The sequence below is a fragment of the Xenopus laevis genome, chromosome 2L (assembly GCF_017654675.1).
Source record: "Xenopus laevis strain J_2021 chromosome 2L, Xenopus_laevis_v10.1, whole genome shotgun sequence".
Taxonomy (NCBI): domain Eukaryota; kingdom Metazoa; phylum Chordata; class Amphibia; order Anura; family Pipidae; genus Xenopus; species Xenopus laevis.
Genome location: NC_054373.1, coordinates 180,047,429 through 180,067,923, shown reverse-complemented (window position 1 = coordinate 180,067,923; position 20,495 = coordinate 180,047,429). Strand labels below are relative to the sequence as shown.

The following is a 20,495-nucleotide window of genomic DNA, read 5'->3' as shown; positions in this document are numbered from 1 at the left end:
TATTTAATGTTTACATGATATTCTAGTTGACTTAAGGTATGAAGATCCAAACTATGGAAAGATCCTTTATCCAGAAAACCCCAGTTCCTGAGAATTCTGGATAATAGGTCCCATACATGTATCTGCTCCACATGAGTAATGGGCTCATTGTACTGCATGTCTCTGAACGCTATCTGCTTAAAGGAACAGTAACACCAAAAATGAAAGTGCATTAAAGTAATGAAAATATAATGTACTGATTGCACTACAGTCGTACAAATGGTGTGTCTGCTGCAGAAACTCTACTTTTTCAAGTGTAAAATACAAATGGCAAAAAACACCTTTAACACCAAACCCACTTCATTACTCCGCCCTCCGTGACATCACATGCTCTTCAATTGGTCCATAGTTATTTCATTTTAGTCCATGATAAAAAGGCAGTATCCACCCCCAAACCTAAGGTTGTATTTGTCCACCACAAGAAATGTGCACCTTAGACAACAATATAATTTCCAATACTTAACACACTGCAACATTAAACATATTGTAACCATTAAAATGTAACCTTAGTCAATACTTACTATAAATAAAAACAGTTACAATAGCTTCCTGATGTGTCATTGTAATATTACTTGAAAAATTACTTCGATAAGAGTGACATAGTTTTGGACGTAAATGGTAGGTAGACTCCAAAGAGAGTAGTACCTATTTTTCAAGTAATATTACAATGACACATCAGGAAGTTATTGTAACTGTTTTTATTTATTGTAACAATTGTTACAAGTATTGACTAAGGTTACATTTTAATATCTAGTATAGGTCAATCTAAAAACAACTGGACTTGCTGAGTAATCAATGAATACGTTTCACTACTCATCCGAGTAGCTTCTTCAGTTCAACTGACTGGTCAGTTGAACTGAAGAAGCTGCTCAGATGAGTAGTGAAACCTCTTCATTAATTACTCAGCAAGTCCAGTTGTTTTTAGATTGACCTATACTAGATATACCATGACCTGGATGAATGAAAATCTTCATAGTCCTGTTACATTTTAATGGTTACAATGTTTTTAATGTTGCAGTGTGCAGGACACACAGTAGATAACAGATAAACTCTGTAGTATATAATGGGATTCTTCAGAACATGTCTGTTATCTACTGTGTATCCTGTGCTTGAATAGCTGCCCCATGGCTACACAGCAGCTTGTTTATATAAACTATAGTAGTACTTATTTGTTATCTACTGTGTATCATGTGCTTGAATGGCTGCCCCCATGGCTACACAGCAGCTTGTTTATGTAAACTATAGTAGTACTTATCTGTTATCTACTGTGTATCCTGTGCTTGAATGGCTGCCCCCATGGCTACACAGCATCTTTTTTATATAAACTATAGTAGTACTTATCTGTTATCTACTGTGTATCATGTGCTTGGATGGCTGCCCCATGGCTACACAGCAGCTTGTTTATATAAAACATAGTAGTACTTATCTGTTATCTACTGTGTATCCTGTGCTTGAATGGCTGCCCCCATGGCTACACAGCAGCTTGTTTATATAAACTATAGTAGTACTTATCTGTTATTTACTGTGTATCCTGTGCTTGAATGGCTGCCCCCATGGCTACACAGCAGCTTGTTTATAAATGATAGTAGTACTTATCTGTTATCTACTGTGTATTCTGTGCTTGAATGGCTGCCCCCATGGCTACACAGCAGCTTGTTTATATAAACTATAGTAGTACTTATGTATTATCTACTGTGTATCCTGTGCTTGAATGGCTGCCCCCATGGCTACACAGCAGCTTGTTTATACAAACTATAGTAGTACTTATCTGTTATCTACTGTGTATCCTGTGCTTGAATGGCTGCCCCCATGGCTACACAGCAGCTTGTTTATACAAACTATAGTAGTGTTTGTAGGGGACAAGAAATCCTTCCCCTGCTTTTCTGTCAGTAACATCATCCAGCCCAGTTACAAGCTAGAGAACAATTCGATTTGCTGGGCATCCCAGTGCATCCTTGGGAGAGAGGGTGTGTCTGACTTTGGAGCCAAATGCAAGGGGTCTCCCAGAGATCTAGCACGAGACTGTCAAGTACAGAGAAGCTGTTAAATCTGAGGAATCTGTGGAGGTACAGATTGAGCCCAGCCTGCTCCCTGCCAAGCTGCTAGAGACTCAGACTGAGAAAGGTGCCACTTGTGATTGATCCTGCTGCAGAGCCGCCTATAATATCCAGTGTGATTTCTTCTGAGAGCATGTGGAGAGTGAGCCACCCAAGGAAGGATACTGGCACAGATACAAGCTTGGGGCCCCAAAGGCCCAGAGGCTGTTTGGGCCTCTATGTGGCCTGATTGGGCCTCTGTGTACCTGAAATGCCAGGGCCTATTCTTATTCTCAGTCCGGACCTGCCCCAAAGTGAATACAAGTCTGGTGTATTTACCTGCTACATGGGAGCTGCTGCTAAATTCCAAAGGGAGAGGTACTTTTGGGAAATGGTAGCGCTACCTGGGGAATAAGAGCTCTAGGGAAGGGACATTTCATTTGAACTGTGTGGTTTTTAACCCCTTCAGGAGGATTGGGACTTTGATATCTAACAAGGACTGTGTTGAAGCAGCCAGAATAAAGGACACATATAAAGTGTCTCAGTAGAATTCCATGACACAGTGATAATAACTAATAGCCTTGGAAGGGGAAATCAAGCCGATTGGTCCAAGACTGTGGGGTTCTGACATGGACGTTACACCCAGAATTCCTCAGTTACACAATTATAATGTATGAGCACAAGCAGCACATATTGATAACTCTCCCTGCTGCCCATGTAACTGAATGGGAGGGAATGTAGGGATGGTTGTGGGTTCAATACCCATGAAGGTCACAGTTTATTGGCCCTGCCTAGACCATGTGACGTTCTGACATGTAAATAGAATATCTACTTGGTCTGAAGTTGTAGTAATCTGGGGATTGGCGCAGTCTATTTTCTGCTCAGGGTAAGACCAAGATGTAGAATAAATGCAGAATTTATTTACAAGCCCATATATTTCATAGGCATTACCTGGCCAAGATTCAATTTGTTCAATCACATTATAATTAGTCCTTGCTCTGTAACAGCCAATCGGATTCCATGCTGTGGGCGGCTGGATATTCTGAGGCTCATCCGCTCTCTGGCAGAGTTAAAGGGGAAATCTACCTAATGTTAGTTTGCATAATAAAACGTAATTTTATGTTAATGTTATTTGAATTTCTAAGTAACGTTTTCTGTAGTTATTTTTAAACGTGTTGCTATTGGAAGCAGTATTGCACTCTTTCTATTCTGATCATATCTGTTTTCAACTGTGTGCCACATCAATCAATTAGAACTTCTTATTATAGTTTTTGAATTATTTGCCTTCTTCTCTTTCCAGCCTTCGAATGGGGGTCACTGACCCCATCTAAAAAAAACAAATGCTCTGTAAGGCTACAAATAGTATTGTTTTTGCTACTTTTAATACTCATCTTTTTATTCAGGCCTCTCCTATTCATTTCCAGTCTCTAATTCAAATCAGTGCATGGTTGCTAGGGGAATTGGACCCTAACAAACAAATTGCTGGAACTGTAAAGTAGAAACCTGCTGAAAAAAGCTAAATATCTCAAAAAACACAAATAAAAAATGAAAACCAATTGCAAATGTTCTTATCATATCACTCATTACATCATACTATGGGGCAGATTTATCGAATTTAAAAATTCTGAATTACGAGCTAATTTTTGTGTACTTCGATTGGGAATAGTCCAAATTCGATTTGAATTTGAAAAAAATCGAAAATTTAAATTTCGAAATTCATGTACTGTCTCTTTAAAAACTCTACTTCTAAATCTAAAACCTGCCTATGGGGGACCTCCTAGAATTTATTTGGAGTCAATTGGCGGACTGTGAAAATAAAAGTTTTTTTTGGAGGAAAAACTTTGAATCATACGTTTCGAATGCGCTATTACTTCAATTCGTACGATTCAAATTCGATCGAAAACTGACCTATTCATTCGAAAACGAACCAAAAAAAAAAAACCTTTTGAATTTGAATTTCGAGGTTTTTCAAATTCGACCGTTGCTAAATCTGCCCTTAAATCTAAACAACCCCTTTAAAAGACAATGGAAGGCAAGAAAAAAAAACTCTTAAGAAGGCTTCCTTTTGTATGACTTACAGGACTGACATATATTATTATAATACACAAAAGCCATGAATATCTTGTAAATTATATCCTTATAAACGGTGAGTAGTGATGTCATCAGTTATAAACGGTGAGTAGTGATGTAATTTCTGTCACATGACTTACTAAAATGTGTGTATTATAATAAATAAAGTACCCCCAGTTGTAAAATATGAGGATATTATAAGTTACCTCGGAGTTCCATGACCTGTATAAAAACACTCGGCCTTCGGCCTCGTGTTTTTATATGGTCATGAAACTCCTCGGTAACTTATAATATCCTTATATTTTACAAGAGGGGGTACTTTATTCACTATATAATTCTTGTCTTCCTGCTGGCATTCTGTAGGATATGTGCTGCGGGTCAGGGGGAAGGAATTTTTGCGCAAATGAAGCAGCACTTACTTTAGTAAGATGGCGGCGGCAAAACTACAGATAGAATGCAAGCATTTTAGGCTTACCTTTCATTCGCCTTTAAGAGATTTCCGTGCACTCATTGGTCAGAGAAGTCAAGTCCCTGGAAAGCTGCATGGTGATTGGATGGGCTGGAGGGGGACGTTCAATTTAACCCTTCCATTTCTTGTGCAGCTCGACTGGGACTTAAAGGAGAACCAAAGCCTAACTAAAGGAGTAGGTAGAAATGTTGTGCATGATGACAAGGCAACCACAGCCCTTTAGCAGTAAAGATCTGTGTCGCCAAAGATGCCCCAGTAGCTCCCCATCTTCTTTTCTGCTGATTCACTGCACATGCTTATGTGCACTGCACATGCTGCACATGTATAATTAATACAGATAATTACTACATGGCAGCACAGAAACCAGTGCAATTAGCATCAGAATTTAATAATCAGCAAACCTGTAGCATCAGCTTATATTACAGGGGAAGCTCATTTTCTGCTGGATAATTAGTGACGAGCCCTAAGCTTAGCTTCTCAACAGCCAATCAGAGCCCACTGAGCATGTGAGTGTCACAGACACTTTCCAAGATGGTGACCCCCTGTGACAAGTTTGAAGTCCTGGATCATTGCTGCTATTGACAAGCTCAAACTTTAGCCTCGTGCAATAAGTTCACTATATTAAATGTAACACTAATCTGGGCTATCCAGACCACAGATAGTTAATGTCCAGCTAAGGTAGGAGCATGGGTTACATTGGATTCTCTTCAGGATCCGGGCCTTCACTAAGTGGAAGCATTTCCCCAACAGATGTTGTGCAACTACAACTCCCAGGCTACTGTGCATAAAAATGATTGGGCGCCAGGAGGTTCTTATGGTGCAAACAAAAACTGTTAGTCAGACAAAATGACCTCAGGTTTACTCACATCACAGTGGGTTAGAGGGAAAAGGCACAGGCACATCAGATGCAGCTTTACACATGCCGACACTCCCTTAGGAGAGACTTGGCAGGTATCCCACTTCACCTCTGCAACATATTCCGGTAGTGGTCTCTGGATCAATCTCAGGGCAATAATCTCCCGATTCTCTCTCTGCTGGGAACCCTATACTACAAGCAATATGGCCTGGGAGAGATACCTCCAATCTATCACTCCTATGTTGGAGCTCAGAACTGCTCTTATTTAGCTCAACCCTTACTATCTTACACTCCTAGAGCATAATAGTACTGGGAGCTAGCCTGCCACTTTCTATTCCTCATTCACAGGGTTGCCTGGTCCCCAACTTAAGACACTAGAGGACTGTCCCTCTAGGCACATGGCTTCTCTGGGCCTTGCTGTACCCAGGCTACACCCAGCCGGATCAGCATCCAGCAGCCATAGAGAAAGAGTCCACTCCTTACACACACACACTTTAGTGCAGTGTGGCAGGAAGTGGTCATTACACCTCTTGGCCAATTACACTGAGCTACACAGGATTTTGCCTGGTAACTGAGAAAAGGGTAGGGCCTTAAAGCCATAGGGGCAGATTAACCCCTACAAAAATATGACATTTTTATCCATAATCATTTATAGGGTTGAGTTCTTTAAATTTCAGCAACCCTAGTGTTCCACTTACTGTGCAGGTGGGGCCAGCCCAGTAATTCAATTAAGGAACAGTGGAAAACTTCTTATAATTAAGGGCAAAGACCCGCTCGGATTCGGGGAGATTTAGTCACCTCTTCAGGGCGCTTAATCTCCATGAACTTAATCTCCATGAACTGTCTCCCGCCGGCTAGAACGTAAATAGTCGGCGGGATGGCATTCGGAGCGCTTCATTTTCCGAAGTTGCCTCCCAAGGAAACTTTTGCCAACTTCAGAAAACAAAGTGCTCCGAGTGCCATCCCGCTGGCGATATACATTCTAGCCGCAGGAGGCAGTTCATGGAGATTAGTTGCCCTGAAGAGGTGACTAAATCAAGCTTCATTTTTACCATCCAGGCCTGTAAAATGGCAGCCATGTGACCATAGCCAGAGCACAATACCCACCCCTTTTTAGGAAGGTGAAACCTATATTTGAAAAAAATAAATAAAAAAAAAAAAACCAAACACACATTTCTAATATAAAATAAAAAAAGTGATCCCTTTTCACTGGCTGATCTCCAATTGTTACCCAGATCAATGCAGCACTGAACTATTCATGGATGTTTGCTGCATACATACAAAAATTTTAACCCCCCCCCCCCCCCAACATTCATAGATTTCCATCAGCTACCCGCACCCCTTGCCAGACTCTCCAATGACAGACTAGAAACCAACATTAATAAAGTCCATGGAAACAGACAATGACAGCAAATTACATTTTTTATTATGAGATAAAGTGCTTTTTGGGTAATTTAAACATAGAATAAGGCTTGTGTGCAATACAGACAGCTCATATATACATAAGCCCCACCCCTCCCCCATATCCTATGTTTGTTTGTGAGACAAATCTATCAACAGTTAATGGACTCAGGTTCAAAAACAAAGAAATTTATTTACAAATATCTTTACATAAAGAAAAGAGATTCTATAGTACAAAAACTTATTCTATGAGCCATTTCTAAAGCAAAACTCGTTCCCTTGCTCAGGAGTCGCAGCTTACAGTGCAGGTCTGGGGACGGGGCTAGATGATGTACTTGAAGCTGTAGGTTTTGTCACAGGAGAGTCTCTGGCCCTTGCAACGGCCACACAGCTCCTGGCAATGAGGTCTTTTCAGGTCAATGTGTCTCCTCTCAGGACATGAACACCAGGCCTTCTTGCACCTCTGTAGGACACAAACACATCCAAGAAGCCATAAACATACACAGCACTAACCCTAAACTACATGAATATCCCCCATAGGAATGTTGACTTTGCCCAACATCCAACTGCTGCTCAGCCAAGCCAGGCCCATAGGGTGCAACATGGATTCTGCCTAAACAAAGTGTAGCTTCAAACTGCACCCCTTCCACAGCAGAGGGTCTTCAACTGTTCTTGTGAACTTTGGGTAACAAAAGAGGACATAGCAAAGGGGGTGAGGAAAAAGAGAAATGTGTGAGAGCTTGAGAAGAATAAAGAGGAAGAAAGTGGATCAGTAGAATTCAGTAATGAAAGTTCAAGTGGAAAAATATGGAGCGAAACCAGAGGAAAGAGAGGGAAGTGCACAGACAGTACCAACAAAAGCAGTTACAGAACATTTCTCATCAGTTGGGCTCACCTTACACTCTATTGACTCCACATAGTATGGATTGTGCCCCTTCTGGCATTTGTGGCAGAACTGTTTGAAGTAAACCTGTGTCACACATGAGAAGTCAATGTTACGTGCCGAGTAGGACAGAAGAATAACCACATATTTATATAGTGCAGAGAAAATGTTACTTAACCGAGGATTAAGCCCAAGTTTTTTATTCCAATATTTGGTCAGGTCCCCTTAGCTCATAACAAGGTTACAGATAGAAACATTGGGGTGTCACCCTGCTATAGTTCCAGGGGTACCCAGGGCACAAATAAGCACTCACCCCAAATCTCCCCCTAACGGACCTTCAGACTGGGCCCCCTTAGCTCATAACAAGGTTACAGATATATAGAAACATTGGGGTGTCACCCTGCTATAGTTCTAGGGGTACCCAGGGCACAAATAAGCACTCACCCCAAATCTCCCCCTAACTGGCCTTCAGGCTGGTCCCTGTGAGAAACACCAGTCACAGGAAAATGATATTATATTGAGAAAATATTGACATTCTTTGAAACGCCCCCATGTCCACAAGACACTCTGGGGGGGGGGGGATGGCATTTGTGGGACCAGTGAACTATAACCAAGCCTTGTATTGCAGGAGGAGATGCACCGACCTTGTTGGTTCCTGATACACACCACACGTAGGCACTTTCCCATCGAGTCTGACAGTTTTTGCAGTGGAAGAAGCCATACTTCTGTTCCAGGAACTGTAATGAGATTATAAAAGGGGAGTGAGCCCATGGATGACAGGGCCCGCCATTCAGCAGCACCCATGGAGCTCAGGGTGCATCACAGGACAGGAGTTTCACAGGCAGACAACTTACACACTTTCTTACTCTCACATTATGAACATCACACTCAAAATCTTTGCCCAGCTTGGCCACCCATGTGCTGGGAACAACTAGACCAATATTACTATTTAGCTCCCATTATTACAAACATAACGAGATCCAACAGGTTTTTAATGGCTTCGCATATGGCTGAATCCTGGTTGTTAGGGCCTTTGACCCTAGTAACCAGGACGTGAAGTTCAACAAGCTTGTATTGTAAGGCTAAATACATAGAGGAAGAATGAAGCTGGAGATTATTCCACAAAAGGCAATTATAGAGCCAACTGACAGTAAGTGTCCCCTTTAAAATGAAAGCTGAACTACCAGGTTTTGTGAGGTTGCATTGACTGTCCTAAATCATTTTAACCCCCCCCCCCCATATAAAGTGCCACAAAGGCCCCCTGCCATAATGGTTTTGGCCTTCCCTGCCTTAGGCCAGTGCGTTCATGTGCATTATATGGGAGCAGAACCCCCCCACATATATACATAGACCAAGCAGAATTTAACAGTTCCACCCCAAACCATACTTTTAGTATGTTATTGAGTGGCCAATTCTAAGCAATTGGCCTTTTTGTTTTTTTTTTTAATAGAATAAAAAAAACTCAAACCACCAATAATAGCAAGTAACTCTATACATCATACTAAGAGTGAACAAGCCCTTTAGCATAAGTTTGTGGCCAGATGATGATTCCACTTATACCCAGTAATGCAGGGGCCACACTTCCTAATTGCAGTCAGTAGTATCCCTGCATCTCTAATGTGTTGCATTAAAGGAGAAGTGCAGCCACCCTGCCCCTATTAATTACCCCCACCCTACTCCACCAGGCACCCAAGAGGCAACAAGAGAAGCAAAGGGCACATGATTCAAGGTAACCCCCAACCTGCCCATCAGAATGCCCCCAAACAGTCTCACCTGGAAGGCCGGCCTATTGAGCACCAGATCCTCCTCTGCGGGGTCCATCTGGGTCTCACACTCCTTCTTTCCCCCATTGGTAAAGGTGGGCAGGGTGAAGAGCCTACGATCAGACAAGCGGGAATACACTGCTACAGTGAGTGGGAATCTGACTGGCGCTATAATGCCCAAACCAGCATGTTGCCCTGGTGCAGCATGGAACAGGAAGGACCCAGCCTTGCAATTCTTTAGGGTCCGGGGCCCCAGAGAGCACTGAATACATGCATCCACCCGGGGGTTCACCTGCACCCCCACTTCTTTAGTGAAACGCCTGCCCAAGCCAAACTCTGGGCCTAGTTGACTCAGCAAAGCCTTCAGCTGAGCCCACTTGTACCCATCCAAACAGTCCAGAGGATTTGTGGGCTTCAAAGGCCCTGGGGCCCCTTTGTATGGGGGTTTCCAGTATTGCTGCTTGGGCTTGTAGAGTGGGGGGTGTTGCCTGTAGGGGTGTCTGTATCCTGGGAACACTGGGTATTGAGGATAAACTAGTCCAGCCATGATCCAACCTGTCTCTTTCTCTCAGTAAAATGAGCCTCAACCCACCCTGAACCTTTTATTACCAATTACCTGCCTTAATTAATGTGATTAGGGACTCTCAGTGGGGCAAGAACTGCTTAACCCCTTCCTGTACCTCTCACATCAGCTGGGGCAAAACTTTCCACTATAAATGGACTGAAATCTCTGCACCCCACATTATATGTATCCCCCAACATTCCCTTTTATATAGAGACTTATGGAAATTGCACCCCGTATTAAGAGTATCCCCCCAACATTCCCCTTTATATAGGGACTTACGAGAAATGCACTGTGCAGGGCTGTAATATCTGCACCCCACATTAGCTGTATACCCCCAATCCCTTTTTATAGTGACTCACGGGAAATGCACTGTGCAGGGGGGAGGGCTGTGCTAGTCATGTACTTCTTCTGTAGACTACCACTAGTCTATCCCCACAAGCCTTCTCCTATAAACATTGACTTATATAAAATACACTGTCCGGGGCTGTGCTATAATTTCTGTGCCCTGGTTTTCCTTAGCAAATCAGTTGAGGAAGTGCAGTGCTAATAGGGTCTATAATGCAGAAAGTCTGTTTTGGGGTAATTTCCCTGGGGCAGAGTTTGTGAGATCATTATTATCAGTATGACACTCTCAGTAAGATCATATACAGAAATCATATTCATTTTCCAGGAATTCTCTTACTCATCAAGTTCATTAAATTGACCCCTATTGTTCATTCTTAATTCTACACTCACATTACACTTTTGGGGTCCCTCAAGTTATGCAGCATCTCTGAAATGCTTTGCTCTCTAAATGGGGCCTTACTTGTACTATTTTGGTCAGACATGGTTATGTTAGTTGCTCAACTATAGAAGGGACCCCAAAGTTACATGCCTGGTTGGACCAATGTCTTCCTTTCTGTCCAAATTGTTGTGAAGCTACAATATTATTCTGGTCCTACTCAGATAACCCTACACTCCTGTCTGAGAAGACTATATTATACCTAGACATTGGGGTTAGCGCTCAACATTTGCCTTGAGGGACTCAATTGGTCATGTCCAGAGGATTCTTTGTAAGTTCTGTCCCTGCTGGGCCTCTCTTGCTGGGGTTATGATCAGTGTAAATCAGCAAATAACACAGACCTCAGACCTAAATTTAATTATAAAATTAAAAGAAGATTTTATTGACAAGACATTTATGATTATAATGTAGAATCTTCTTGTACCGGGATCTTGCTGGATGCGGTACAGTAAGTCTGACCATCATCTCGCTCCAACATCTTTAGCTGTGAACTCATGTACAGATTCTTTACTCCACTCTGATCTGTTGGAAGTAATGAAATGGGCTGGGTCAAGCAGGAATGGGGGGGGGGAGTGTAGAGACTTGAGTCAAGATTCTCATTGGTGACCTGCGGTGGGAGAAGGAAACAATGAATAGTATTGGACATTATAAGACCAAACTACAATTTTATCTATAAATGCTTATAACTAAAGAAAGTTGGATAACTCATACTTTGGTGGGACTGGCCTAGTAAATGACAGTTGGGTGACCGATACTAAAGGGAAGAGAGAGAGAGAGAGAGAGAGAGAGAGAGAGAGAGAGAGAGAGAAAGAGATTGAGAGTTGGAATCCATAACCATAGAGAGTTGGAAAGCTCATACTTAAGGGACAGCATCCACTACCATAGAGACTTGGATGACTCATATTGTAGGGAGAGCATCCATTACCATAGATACTTGGATGACTCATACTGTAGGGAGAGCATCCATTACCATAGAGACTTGTATGCCTTATACTGTAGGGAAAGCATCCATTACCATAGAGACTGGGATAACTCATACTGTAGGGACACAATCCATTACCATAGAGACTGGGATAACTTATACTGTAGGGAGAGTATCCATTACCATAGAGACTTGGATAACTCATACTGTAGGGACAGTATCCATTACCATAGAGGCTTGGATGACTCATACTGTAGGGACAGTATCCATTACCATAGAGACTTGGATGACTTATACTGTAGGGAGAGTATCCATTAACCATAGAGACACATACAATAGAAAGAGCTTTTATAGTAACAGAGGGTGAGTTGTACAACGGCAACTTACCAGAGATGCAAACAGGAACTTCTCGCTTTTCCTCTACAATGAGAAAGAGAGTTAATGTCTACAGGCAACTGTTCATAATGACGTGTCAGTATAATGTATAATGAACCCATATACTGTATCTCTGTATAATCTGTGCAATATCTGGTGGTCATTTCCATAAATCCAGGGAATATATATATATATATAAGCTTATAGCACTGTCACCTTCCCTGTGAGATACTTTTATAAATGTTATTTGCTTGTCAATTATATTTATTTACAGTTTTTGTTTATATTTACTTGCAAATGATGACATTATAGACTGGTAACTGTACTGTAGAATAAATGGAAGGAGCATGTGATAACAGTCATTATAATATCTAATATACTGTGTTTATAAAACCTGTTGCTTTTATTCTATCTGCCTAAAGCCTAAACCAACAGCTCACGGATAGGGGGCGTGAGGGAGGAGGTTGGTTCCATTAATTTAATAGGATCCGTGCCAACATTCCTCTCTGGCACTGCCAATAAGTCTGCTAAGTTTATATTGGATTTTGTAACTGCTGGTGTGTCTATGGGTCATTTACTGTACTTGCTGTTGTCACATTCCTGTATATGGATCTTGCACCACTCGTTTGGTTGATAAATAGCAAATGGAAACACATTGGTTGGGTTGATTATTTGTACATGCGCACAAATGAGTGCACAAGAACTGACTATGATGTGGCAGTTTTGGGATAAATGATAAGCGAACCTTGGGGGACAAGGGCCTCACTTAGGGGTAGGTGACAGAGTAGGGTCTTTACCTAGCACCCCTCATTGTTATGCCCTTGGTATGTGCCTTTTCTGCCTACCCCTAGTTCTGGCCCTGGTGGGGTAATGAATATGGTGTCATCATTTTCCCTGTAGAAACAAAAGCTCCTGCTGTCAGTCTGGGACTTGCAGCATGAGTTGGTTGTGTGCAGCAGGAGAAACACTCAAACATCATTAAGAACTGAATCCCTGAATCATTTAATGAAACTGGAATGTATTTCCCTACAGCACTTACCTCCTAAGTAGGCACAGTTAAAGTAAGTGCACAGCTGGCAGGTGCTGTTCATGACATAGACATTATCCCTCCTCCCCAAGTAATGAAACTTCTCTGCCACGGGGATGAGAACTTCTCTCTCTTTGGGGAAAAAGGAAATCCTGTGGATATCCACCCCGAAACAGGTTGTCAGCTCAAATAAAAGTCCCTTGTGGTACTCTTTAGCCACCTCTACGTTCAGTGAGGACGAGGTAAACCTGCCAAAGCGCAGAACCTCCTCAGATACCTCATAGGAGTCATCTGTTCCCCTGTAGGTGCGGTATCGCCTCTTGGAGTTCCGTTTGAGCACCTGCAAGGCTCTGGTCAGGTAGAAGTGAAGAGCTTTGAAGTTGAAGTGCTCCATGTAGTGTCCCCTGGACTTCCCAGCCATGCTCACATTGCCATTAAAGGCTTTGTAAAGTGGGTTCCCCTCTGGCCAGTCCGTGGTATAAACCCGAATTGCAGTCCCTAAAGGATCTGTAAATCCCTGGGGAAGGCGCAAAGTAGATTTCACTTTATTCCAATCTTTTTCTGCTCGTTTCCAAGCCAGCCCGAACACAGGGTTCCGAGATATTTCCATCTTAAGGACCTTTGGCATGATGTTCATCTCCAGTTCTTCAGCGCAGCCTTGGTACTGGTCATCGAAGGCATTGGGCATTAAATCCAGGTTCAGGAGGTTACATTTAGTCTGTGTGGGTAAAAGCAACAGAATTATGGTAGAATAAATCAAACCTTAAAAAAACAAGTAAAGGAATTGTCTCATCACTAGTTATACTACTTTGCAGGAGTCACAAGTGAATTTCAAGGTTAGTAGTTTGAGCCTTTGTATTATATAAAAATCCTGTCCTTTTCCTCTTCCTGCAGATGGCGCTGTCATAAGGGCATCTGCTCTTTCTTGTACTTACAACTGTTGCCTCCATCTGTTGCCATCTGATTCACCTTTAGCTTCAGCCTATTAAAGCATGTAACAAGCTCCCTATTGGTTCCTTTGTGCCAAGCTTCTAGTTCAAGAAGCTACCTGTCCCATCCTATCCCATCCTATCCCATGCCATGCCCTATCCTATTTCATCCCATCTTGTCACTTCTTTCATTCCACTTTTTGCCTTTTCTTTTCTTTCTTAGTGCCTCCCCCCGGCTATCATTGTACCCCTCTATCCATTCTTATAGGGTCCCTCATTATCTGGTCCTTTGGGCATCTGCTTTACCCAGCTGCACTCAATTGTCTCCAGTGGGAGGCCAGGTGGGCACTATAGTTGTACAAGTTCAAATTCTACACTTGATAAAGAACATCAGGGTGGCTCCTCAAAGGTTTTGTGGTTTACAAGACAAATATGTCAGAAATGTGGCCTTGCACTGTACCTTGAACTTAATTATACACTAGCATTATATATAGCAGCCTCAGGGCATGGAGGGTAAGGTTACCTCTGACGCAGGGTTGTAAGTACCGATTGGGTCCTGTCCAATGCAACTTCCATTGGTTATTCTATCTGCTACAATCACTTCATAGAAATCTAAAAAAATAATAAAAAATCTCAAAAGTGTTGGAAACAATGTTAATTTATTGCCCCCATACAGTCCCTGGAGCATTAAAAGAGGGTATTTTATTCACAAGTCTGGTGTAAAAAGCTTAATGGTTAAAGGATTTTGTAGGACCATTAATGACTATTTTATGATGAGCTCAGGGGTAGAATGGTGGAAAGATCCCTGGGACAGAAGATAATTGGTAGGGATGTAGCGAACGGCGGAAAAAATGTTCGCGAACATATTCGCGAACTTGCGACAAAACATGCGAATAGTTCGCGAACGTCGCGAACCCCATAGACTTCAATGGGAAGGCGAATTTTAAAAGCTAGAAAAGACATTTCTGGCCAGAAAAATGATTTTAAAGTTGTTTAAAGGGTGCAACGACCTGGACAGTGGCATGCCAGAGGGGGATCAAGGGCAAAAATGTATCTGAAAAATCCATTGTTGACACAGCGCTGCGTTTTGTGCTGTAAAGGGCAGAAATCACACTACGTCACTCAGGTGATGTTTCTGGACACGGAATGTGAAAAAGCTCACACAGCTAGGTGGCACTTGGTTAAAGACTGGGCAAATAATGCCTGCAAGGTCAACGTATACACTACAGCCGTTGGATACGGAATATATTATTGCTGCTTGAAAAACGTCACTCGGGTGGTGTTTCTGGAGACGGTATTATTATTGATATTTAGACAGCTAGGTGGCAGTTGTTTGAAGAACAGATGCAGATGAGAGATCAGCAGCAGGACAGCTGCCCACAGCAGCTACATACAGAGCACTGCAGTAGAAGGTAGATTACTAGCCAGCAAAGCTACCTAACCTAAAATGTCCCTCAAATCCCTGCAGAGTTCTGTCCCTACAATACAGAGCAGTATCAAGTAGATTACTAGCCAGCAAAGTTACTATCAACTGTCCCTCAAATCACTAACAGCTCTCTCCCTACACTAGCTCTTCCAAGCACACACAGGCAGAATGAAAAAACGCTGCAGGGCTTCAGTTTATATATGGAAGGGGAGTGGTCCAGGGGGTGTGGGGGTGGTCCAGGAGGGAGAGCTTCCTGATTGGCTGCCATGTATCTGCTGGTCTGGGGTGAGAGGGCAAAAATAAGCGCCAGCTAAGGCGAACCCAAATTGGCGAACGTCGCGCGACGTTCGCGAACATTCGCCGAACGCGAATAGTCGATGTTCGCGCGAATTAGTTCGCGGGCGAACAGTCCGCGACATCCCTAATAATTGGGTTGTACCACTAGAAATATTAGAGAAGGAACCATGAAAGTATGGGGATCCTGCCAAGAGCTTCAATAGGTGATGAAAGCCAAATGCATTGTGGAGATCTAGGTCTAGGGTGGCCATGTTTCTACTGCCTATACTTGGAACCAGTTGATAACATTAATAGCAAAGAATGAGTGGGAAGGGCGGAGAGAGTGGGGATGAGTTAGAAAGGAGTCCTTTGGTGGTGCAAATCTGTAGCAATAATAACAGTAAATATATATATATATATATATATATAGTATATATATATAAAGGACCACTCCCCAATGATGGTTGTTCTGTAGTTGGTGCATCATTACCTGTGATGTCTCCAAGCAGGTCTGGGCACAGGGCAATACAAAGCAGGAACAGCCGACTCATTGTCCCCCCTGCCAGGCGCACTTACCCCATGCTTGAGAGAGGAAAGCCACCTGCAAAATGCATGGATAATGAACTCCTTAATATTGGCTAAAATGTCTTTCTATAGTGTGATTCTGTGATTCTTGTACTAGTTGGAACCAGCAACCATCCATCCAAGGGTCAACACAATGAAGTGTGCAACCTGAATATGTATCAATAACCTTGTATTTAATAACGTTCATCCAACACTTCCTTAAAGGGGTTCTTCACCTTTAAATTCACCTTTAGTATGATGTAGAGAGAGATATTCTGAGACAATTTGCAATTGGTTTTCATTTTTTATTATTTGTGGTTTTTGAGTTATTTAGCTTTTTATTCAGCAGCTCTCCAGTTTGCAGTTTCAGCAGTCTGGTTGCTAGGGCCCAAATTCCTAGCAACCAAGCGCTGAATAGAATAAGAGACTGGAATATGAATAGGAGAGAACTGAATAGAAAACTGAAGGTTAACTTAAAGGTGAACAACCCCTTTAATACTTTCACTCTGACTTCCCATAGTATAAGCCCTAATAAGTTCTAATTATCGAAGAAAATCACATGACACAGCGCCCCCTCTTGTCTATCAATGTTATGGGAGTGGCTCCAGCAGATGCCTGATTTGTTTATTGTTACAATGTGTAACAGAGTAAAACGGAAACATTCTTAAACATTAAAGGGGGAATTAACCAAAAGCAACGGTTGGATAAAAGTCAATGGGGGTCATTTATAACGTTCGCGCAACACATATTTTTCGCAAATGGTTGTATTGGGCATGTTGTTTCCTGAACGCTAATATATTGCACTGCTCAGCCCGTCTTTTCGGTTTTTGCAAATTCGCAGTGTGAATAAATTTTCGCAAATGGCACACAAATGAGACGGGAGTTTGCGCGAGCGCACCCAATGTGCGAGGTTGTTGTGCCCGAAAATAACGTTGACAGTAACTTAAATTCGCAGTTTTCGAAACTGTTTTGCGAATATTTTATCCACCACCAAAGTTGTGGCGTAATTGAGTCGCATAAATATTCGCAATTTGTGAATTGTGACATATTCAAAAAGCTCCTATAGACATTCGCATTGTGAAAAAATTCAGCTTTATAAATGTAACCATACGCAGGGCCAGGGGCGTAACTACAGAGGAAGCAGACCCTGCGGCTGCAGGGGGGCCCAGGAGGTATAGGGGCCCCATGAGGCCCTAATTAATGAGCAATTTCAATATATATTGGTAAAAAAGGGCAACATGTGGTTATGTTGGGGGCCATAAAATGAATTTGCTGTGGGGCCCTGTAACATCTAGTTACGCCACTGCGCAGGGCAAATATATTCACTTTGCGAACCAATCTGCCCTGTGCGAAGTTTATAAATGAGCCCCAATATGTGTGGAAAGTCGCAGTGATTTCGCTGGCAGTTGCTAATTGGCTGCAGGAGCTGGAAGTGACAGTTAGCACTTGCCCAGATTCCATTAGTGACACTATTACACCAATGGACTGAGAGCAGCACCGCTGCCTGGTGTATGTGCAGTTACCCCTCCCTCCAGCACAGTCAGGGAACCAACATTTTTGGGTCATTAGTCACCCCTCATTTTATTCATGTCCTTATTCCCACTTGCCACTGGGCAGCCCCTAACAACCCCCATATTCCCAGCAGCCTTTGACAACCCTCCATATTCCCAGCAGCCCCTAAAAAAACTCATATTCCCAGCAGCCCTTAACAACCCCCCATATTCCCAGCAGCCCCTAAAAAACTCCCATATTCCCAACAGCCCTTAACAACCCCCCCATATTCCCAGCAGCCCCGACACTTACAGGTCCCAGCGTGCAGCTGAATTGAGGGCCCCAGGGCTGGTGTCACATCTTCCTGTTTTGCTCTGAGGAGGAAGTTGGGTGCAGCAGCAGCTGATTGGTGACGCTGAGCAAAAAAGTCCCTGGCTTTAACCCTTTGTGTCTGGGACTCCAGCTGCTCATGAAACACTCCTACCCCTTCACTCCAATCCTTTTATCCAATGCTCCAAAACTTTCTGCTCCTTAAACTCAGATACGTGACGCAACTGCTGACACTCCATTACAGTCAGTTACACAGAGGAGCAGCGCCACCCAGTGGTTGAGTTACAGCTTCAATCAGGATAATTAAAGGAACAGCAACATCAAAAAGTGGAAATATTTAACATTTGGCCTATTTATCAACAGTCTCATTTAAGTGGTTTTAGAGGATTTTGAAACCACAAATAAAACCACTTTCTCTAAAACCACCAATGCCATAGCATTTATTAAAAGATTTGAATTTGAAAAGCACTAATGAAAAAAAGCAATGAAGAATCCCGAAAAAAAAATACAAATAATTCTAAAACCTCAAAAAATTCAAGTTTTTCGGACAATTCCTAGCAGAAAAAAAACGAGAGAACCTCTAAATGCCTGTATTGATTTAAAAAAGGTATAATAGGATCAGTGCAACTCCCATGAACTTTTATAGGACCTCAACGACTTTTACTTGGTGTATTGGTGTTTTTCGTGGTTACACATAGGGGGTTATTTATCAAAGGTCAAATTTCAAATGTATATGAATTTATTTTTACTCTAATAAATTGGAATGTACTCACAACTGGAATGGGAGATTATTTATATAAAAAAAAACTCAAATATTCGATCAAAAAGTCCCGAACCGAAAATTTGAATCAAATTTAAATCGAGTTTTCCTCCATATTCAAATGGTTTAACGGACCTCTACCATTGACTTGTAAATGAACTCAGCAGGTTTTAGGTGGTGAATATTTAAATCAGAACTCTTTCCGTAATCTCACATTCGAATATACATATGAATTAGTGCTTTTAAATTCGAATTTGTGAGTTTTGACGCACATAAAAAACTCTAAGCGTAAGGCCACACGAGGAGATTCGGGGAGATTTTGTCGCCTGGCGACTAATTGCCTCGTCTTCTGATCGACAATCTCCCGAACTGCCTCAGCATGTTTTCCCATAGGCTACAATGAAAAGTCGCCTGCGCTAAAGCATGCGCGGCGATGCGTTTTCAATAGTCGCCAAAAGTTTCAACTTTTCTCAGTGAACCTTCTCAGCAGTTTGTTTCGTTATTTGCTGGAGCATGTAAAATATATATATACATATATATAGGAAATGTTTTGTACTGGGCAAGGAAATCTGCCTTCAAGCTCCTCCTGCTGGTTTAGATTTAAACTCAGGACCCACAGAATTCAGTTGGTCACACGTTGGCCCAGGGTCAGACTGGGCTGGAAGGACTACAAGAAAATACCCAGTGGGTCCCGGCCTAAACTCACTTCTTACTCCTTTGGTTGGGGCTGCTTTAAATATCCACTTATTCCATCTTTGTCCAGCCAATCAGCATCACAGTTTCCCTGCGTGTGGCATCTTCCTGGTCTCATGTAACCAATGGGCAAAGTGTAACATTCTCATAGGCTACTGTGATCCCCCAGTGCACATACATTTGTGACTTCACTGCATGTCCCTAAGTGCAAGCTCTATAACCAAACATGTTCATTCTGATTCCTTCACACTAGTATCGTTTGGGTGGCAGGAGGAGACTTAGCAAATATTACCCCAGAGCACATGGCAGAATAAATACAGTGCCAATTCCATGTATAATACCCCAGAACACACAGCAGGATAAATACAGTGCTAATTCCATGTATAATACCCCAGAACACACAGCAGATAAATACAGTGCCACTTCCATGTATAATACCTCAGAACAAACAGCAGATAAATACAGTACCAATTCCATGTATAATACCCCAGAATACACAGCAGATAAATACAGTGCCAATTCCATGTATAATACCCCAGAACACACAGCAGATAAATACAGTGCCAATTCCATGTATAATACCCCAGAACACATGGCAGGATAAATACAGTGCCAATTCCATGTATAATACCCCAGAACACACAGCAGATAAATACAGTGCCAATTCCATGTATAATACCCCAGAACACACAGCAGATAAATACAGTGCCAATTCCATGTATAATACCCCAGAACACACAGCAGATAAATACAGTGCCAATTCCATGTATAATACCCCAGAACACACAGCAGATAAATACAGTGCCAATTCCATGTACAATACCCCAGAACACACAGCA

At 42.3% G+C, this 20,495-nt stretch overlaps 2 protein-coding genes across 2 annotated transcripts; both read right to left on the bottom strand.

The window, feature by feature from the left end:
- Nucleotides 1–6,874: 6,874 nt before the first annotated feature.
- zar1l.L (zygote arrest 1 like L homeolog) lies at nucleotides 6,875–10,106 on the bottom strand. Its single transcript, XM_018247811.2, has 4 exons — nucleotides 9,528–10,106; nucleotides 8,399–8,491; nucleotides 7,767–7,841; nucleotides 6,875–7,334 (listed from the first exon to the last, which is right to left on the bottom strand). The coding sequence occupies exons 1-4, from the start codon at nucleotides 10,062–10,064 to the stop codon at nucleotides 7,194–7,196; spliced, it is 846 nt and encodes a 281-aa protein (XP_018103300.1). The 5' UTR covers nucleotides 10,065–10,106; the 3' UTR covers nucleotides 6,875–7,193.
- A 1,110-nt stretch (nucleotides 10,107–11,216) lies between these two features.
- On the bottom strand, nucleotides 11,217–18,206 carry XB5799088.L (provisional ortholog of ADP-ribosyltransferase 5 L homeolog). Its single transcript, NM_001096865.1, is given in 6 exon segments — nucleotides 11,217–11,470; nucleotides 12,173–12,205; nucleotides 13,200–13,905; nucleotides 14,640–14,728; nucleotides 16,309–16,419; nucleotides 18,186–18,206. Coding segments are annotated over 5 exon segments (900 nt in total). The 5' UTR covers nucleotides 16,370–16,419; nucleotides 18,186–18,206; the 3' UTR covers nucleotides 11,217–11,459.
- Nucleotides 18,207–20,495: the final 2,289 nt, after the last annotated feature.